At 42.6% G+C, this 4,610-nt stretch overlaps 1 protein-coding gene across 1 annotated transcript in view; it reads right to left on the bottom strand.

Annotated features, from left to right (window-relative positions):
* Nucleotides 1-4,291, bottom strand: part of Kif1b (kinesin family member 1B) — a 104,127-nt gene extending 99,836 nt beyond the window's left edge. The window contains exon 1 of the mRNA XM_013031786.1: nucleotides 4,140-4,291. Within this exon, the coding sequence (XP_012887240.1) occupies nucleotides 4,140-4,245 (106 nt within the window). The 5' untranslated portion in view covers nucleotides 4,246-4,291. The remainder of the gene's footprint in view (nucleotides 1-4,139) is intronic.
* Between the last annotated feature and the right edge of the window lie 319 nt (nucleotides 4,292-4,610).

Raw genomic sequence — 4,610 nt, 5'->3', positions numbered from 1 at the left:
AAGAAAGAAAGAAAGAAAGAAAGAAAGAAAGAAAAACTTCTGTATACTACCAAATAACAAGCTCTAAACACAAAAATTTAAATTCCCGGGGCTGGGAAGGTGGCTCAGTGGTAGAGTGCTTGTCTTGCATGCATGAGGCCCTGGGTTCGATTCTTCAGCACCACATAAGCAGAAAAAAGCTGGAAGTGGCGCTATCGCTCAAGTGGTAGAGCGCTAGCCTTGAGCTGAAGAGCTGAGGGACAGTGCCCAGGCCCAGAGTTCAGGCCCCACAACTGGCAAAAAAAAAAAAATTTAAATTCCCCAAATGCAAATTACACAACTCAGTTGATACAAAAAGGTAGTCCACATTATAGTCAGTAATGTTTAAATATGTTAAATGATCACACAGATCATTATATGGTCTGCTCAAGGTTTCCTTTCTAGTGAAAATAGCCCTCTCAAATGTAAATGGAGTCCAAAAGCAAGGTTAAAAAATTATAGAAGCAGAGCGCTAGCCTTGAGATGAAGAGCTGAGGGATAGCACCCAGGCCCAGAGTTCAGGCCTCATGACCGGACCCAAAAAAAAAAAGACATCTGTGTTTGGGCAGGGAAGGTGGCTCAGTGGTAGAGTACTTGCCTTGCATGCATGAGGCCCTGGGTTCGATTCCTCAGCACCACATAAGCAAAAAGAAAAAAGCTGGAAGTGGTGTTGTGGATCAAATGGTAGAGCGCTAGCCTTGAGCTGAAGAGCTGAGGGATAGTGCCCAGGCCCAGAGTTCAGGCCCCACAACTGGATCACCCCCTCCCCAAATAAAATTATAGAAGCCAGGAGCCAGTGGTTCACGCCTGTAATCCTAACTACTCAGGAGGCTAAGATCTGAAGATAGCGGTTCAAAGCCAGCCCAGGCAGGAAAGTCCCTGAAACTCTCATCTCCAATAAACCATCAGAAAACTGGAAGTGGTGCTGTGGCTCAAGTGGTAAAGAGCTAGCCTTGAGCTGAAGAGCTCTGGGACAATGCCCAGGCCCAGAGCTCAAGACCCATCACTGACCCCCCAAAAAAAAAAAATTTAGAATTCTCCTAAGCCATAAAGGGCAGGTAATTTGCTTAATTTAAATGTTAAGATGAAAAGCTAAGATTTGTTGAAAGGAAGTATCATCAGTGGAAGCTGGGTTATGTTATGAGAAAAAATGAATCAAAGATCCTCAGAATTTAAGATAAAGAACATGGAGCCGGTACCAATGGCTGACACCTGAATCCTAGCTAGTCAGGAGGCTGAGATCTGAAGATCACAGTTCAAAACAAGCCTGGCAGGAAAGTCTGTGAGACTCTTATCTCCAATAAACCACTAGAAAACTGGAAGTGGTGCTATGGCTTAAGTGGTAGAGCACTTGTCTTAAGCTGAAGTGTGCAGGGACAGCGCCCAAGCCCAGAGTTCAAGCCCACAACGGACAAAAAAAAAAAAAAAAAAAGTTAAAGAACATGAAATAGGTCTAGTTTTTGGTGAGTAATATCAATGTGTACAAAAGTAATTTTTGTGACAGAATGTGAGCTTAGTCTAGATGGTTTAAAGTTAAGAATGCTCAGATTTACTGAGCATAAAATGTAAGTAAACTTCAATATTTTTAGAGTACTATACCAGAATCTATGCATTCTGAGTAAGCAGTTTTTCCTGAAGCAGTCTCCTTGAGTCCATATGTCCATGAATACCAGGGATCTACTTTATAATGTAATAAAAAAAAAAAAAAAACAGCTGCAATGCTAGGCACCAGTGGCTCACATCTGAGATCTGAGGACCATGGTTCAAAGCCAGCCCAGGCAGGAAAGTCCAAGAGATTCTTATCTCCAATAAACCACTAGAAAACCGGAAGTGGCACAGTGGCTCAATTGGTAGAGCGCTTGCCTTGAGCTGAAGAGAGTAGGGACAGCACCCAGGCCCAGAGTTCAAGCCCCATAACCGACAAAAACAAACAAACAAAAAAAGCCATTTGTATATGCTCAGGACTCCAAAATGTCAAGGTTGTAACGTCTATTTGTGCCATAGAAAATCATTTCCTTTGAGACCAATACCCAGCTACTACTTGTTTTTCAGACATCATACATTCCCTTAAGTATTTTTTTACACTTATTTACTTCTGTCTGCAATCAGCTATCATTCCTGTGAGCAGAATTCTGGGTCAGTCTGCCATTACAGTGGCCTTCTAATGCAGCGAACACACATGGCTATAGTATATTCATTTCATTTCTCAGTATATACTCCCAATATAAGCCCAATGGGTTTTCTTTTTTTTTTTTTTTTGTCGGTCGTGGGGCTTGAACTCAGGGCCTGGGCGCTGTCCCTCAGCTCTTCAGCTCAAGGCGAGCACTCTTCCACTTGAGCTACAGCGCCACTTCGGGTTTTCTGGTGGTTTATTGGAGATAGGAGTCTCACGGTCTCTCCTGCCCGGGCTGGCTTTGAACCGTGATCCTCAGATCTCAGCCTCCTGAGTAGCTAGGATTACAGGCGTGAGCCACCAGCGCCAGGCCCAATGGGTTTTCTTAAGCCATTCCTTTCTCTAATCCTAGTACAAATATCTCACTTAAAATTATTAGGATTGCGGGGCTGGGAAGGTGGCTCAGTGGTAGAGCGCTTGCCTTGCATGCCTGAGGCTCTGGGTTCGATTCCCCAGCTCCACATAAACAAAAAGAAAAAAAGCCGGAAGTGGCGCTGTGGCTCAAGTGGTAGAGCACTAGCCTTGAGCTGAAGAGCTGAGGGATAGTGCCCAGGCCCAGAGTTCAGGCCCCATGACTGGACCCAAAAAAAAAAAAAAATTATTAGGATTGCATACTAGTCAAAGTAAGAAATGGCCATATACAAAAATTTCTGGAGGAAGATTTCTCATATGATAGATAAAATCGTTCTCATACAATGTTATCTGCATTCTAAGAACAGATATTCTACCAAAGAATCAAATCCTTTGAGCAATGATAAAGTAGGTATTTGGCTAAAATAATTAACCTTACACTTTCAGGGATGATTCCTTTAATGAACTTTTTATTTTTTCAGCAGACTGACACTAAAGTCACAAACCATACCTATTGGCATTTTATGTCCCAAAAGTCAATGTGTTATGGCCAGTTCGTCTAAAGTACCATTATGTGGCTCTACCATACCACTAACTTAACAAGCTACAATTTGGAAATTTTTCCTAAGTGTATTGAATATTTAACTTAAATCCTACTCACTCCTCAAGGTCTAGCTTAAACACCATTTTCACTGATAAATCCGTACACCTGCCCTTTCCCAAATGTCCATTTGCAGGGCCGGGGAGGTGGCTCAGTGGTAGAGCACTTGCCTTGCATGCATGAGGCCCTGGGTTCAATTCCTCAGCACCACATAAGCAAAAAGAAAAAAACCGGAAGTAGTGCCATGGCTCAAGTGGTAGAGCATTAGCCTTGAGCTGAAGAGCTGAGGGACAGCGCCCAGGCCTAGAGTTCAGGCCCCACGACCAGACCCCCCCCCCAAAAAAAAACAAAAACAAATGTACATTTGCACTTTTCTATTTTGTTTTTTTGAGACAGGGTCCCACTATGCACCCTAGGCAAGCCTCAAAGTCACTATGTAGCCCAGGCTGTCCTTGAACTCACAATCTTCCTTCCTCAGACTTCCAAATGCTGGGATTTTAGGCAACAGCATGCCAGACAGTTTATTATGTATCAATACACCCTTTGTCAACTCAACTACTATAGGTAGGAAGGTAAGTTTTAAGACCATCCTGGCAAGCTCAGGTGCTATTTAAAATTGAGAAAGAAAAACAATCACTCTTGGGACCTTAATAGGTATATATCACTTCAGAATTTAGTAAAAGAATGAGTTTGCACCTTTACTGTCATTAAGGTATCAACTTACTAAACATTAACACTAGCTAAATTTGTTGTTGTTCAGGAATTCTCAAATGCAAAGAGAAAACATGCTCCATATTTAAGCACTGCACTGAACATCTCAGAGGGAAAACATTCAAAGGACCATTCAGACTAGCAATGTTCAAAGCATTAACGTGCAGGTGGTTCACTTACTCTGACAGCATGAAGAGAAGGGAGGCAGGGAGGAGAGGAGGTTGAGCTAGGTGACGCGGGAGGAGAGAGAGGTGAGATGTGACCATGTAAACAGCAAGTACTCACTGGTAGAGTTGCCCTGCATCTGAATGATGCACTTGGACTCCTTGCTGGTCTCTCGGGAGTTGAAGGGCCTCACCCGGACAGCCACCTTCACTGAGGCTCCTGACATTCTGATGGCTTTATAATTTGTATGCAGTCCCGAAAAGAAGAATCAAATGTTCTTTTGAAGTTATGCTCCTTTCCTTTAAAAAAAAAAAGTCCACATAAGGTAATCAGAATTGGAATATAAGGAAATACAAGCTATTTTAAGCACAAAGAGCTACTATTTCCATTTGTTTCCATTTGTAAAACCCTCATCCCTCTCTCCCCTATAAATAATCAATTCTAAATAATAAATGATCAACTATCAAGGTCAGAGGGCCTTGAACTCAGGGCCTGCGCACTGTCCCTGAGCTTTTTTTGCTAAGGAAATGCTCTACCACTTTGAGTATTGGCACCACTTCTGGTTTTCTGGTGGTTAATTTGAGATAAGAG

This window comes from Dipodomys ordii, unplaced genomic scaffold (assembly GCF_000151885.1).
Source record: "Dipodomys ordii isolate 6190 unplaced genomic scaffold, Dord_2.0 Scaffold6, whole genome shotgun sequence".
NCBI lineage: Eukaryota > Metazoa > Chordata > Mammalia > Rodentia > Heteromyidae > Dipodomys > Dipodomys ordii.
This window is presented reverse-complemented; position numbering and strand designations above follow the sequence as displayed.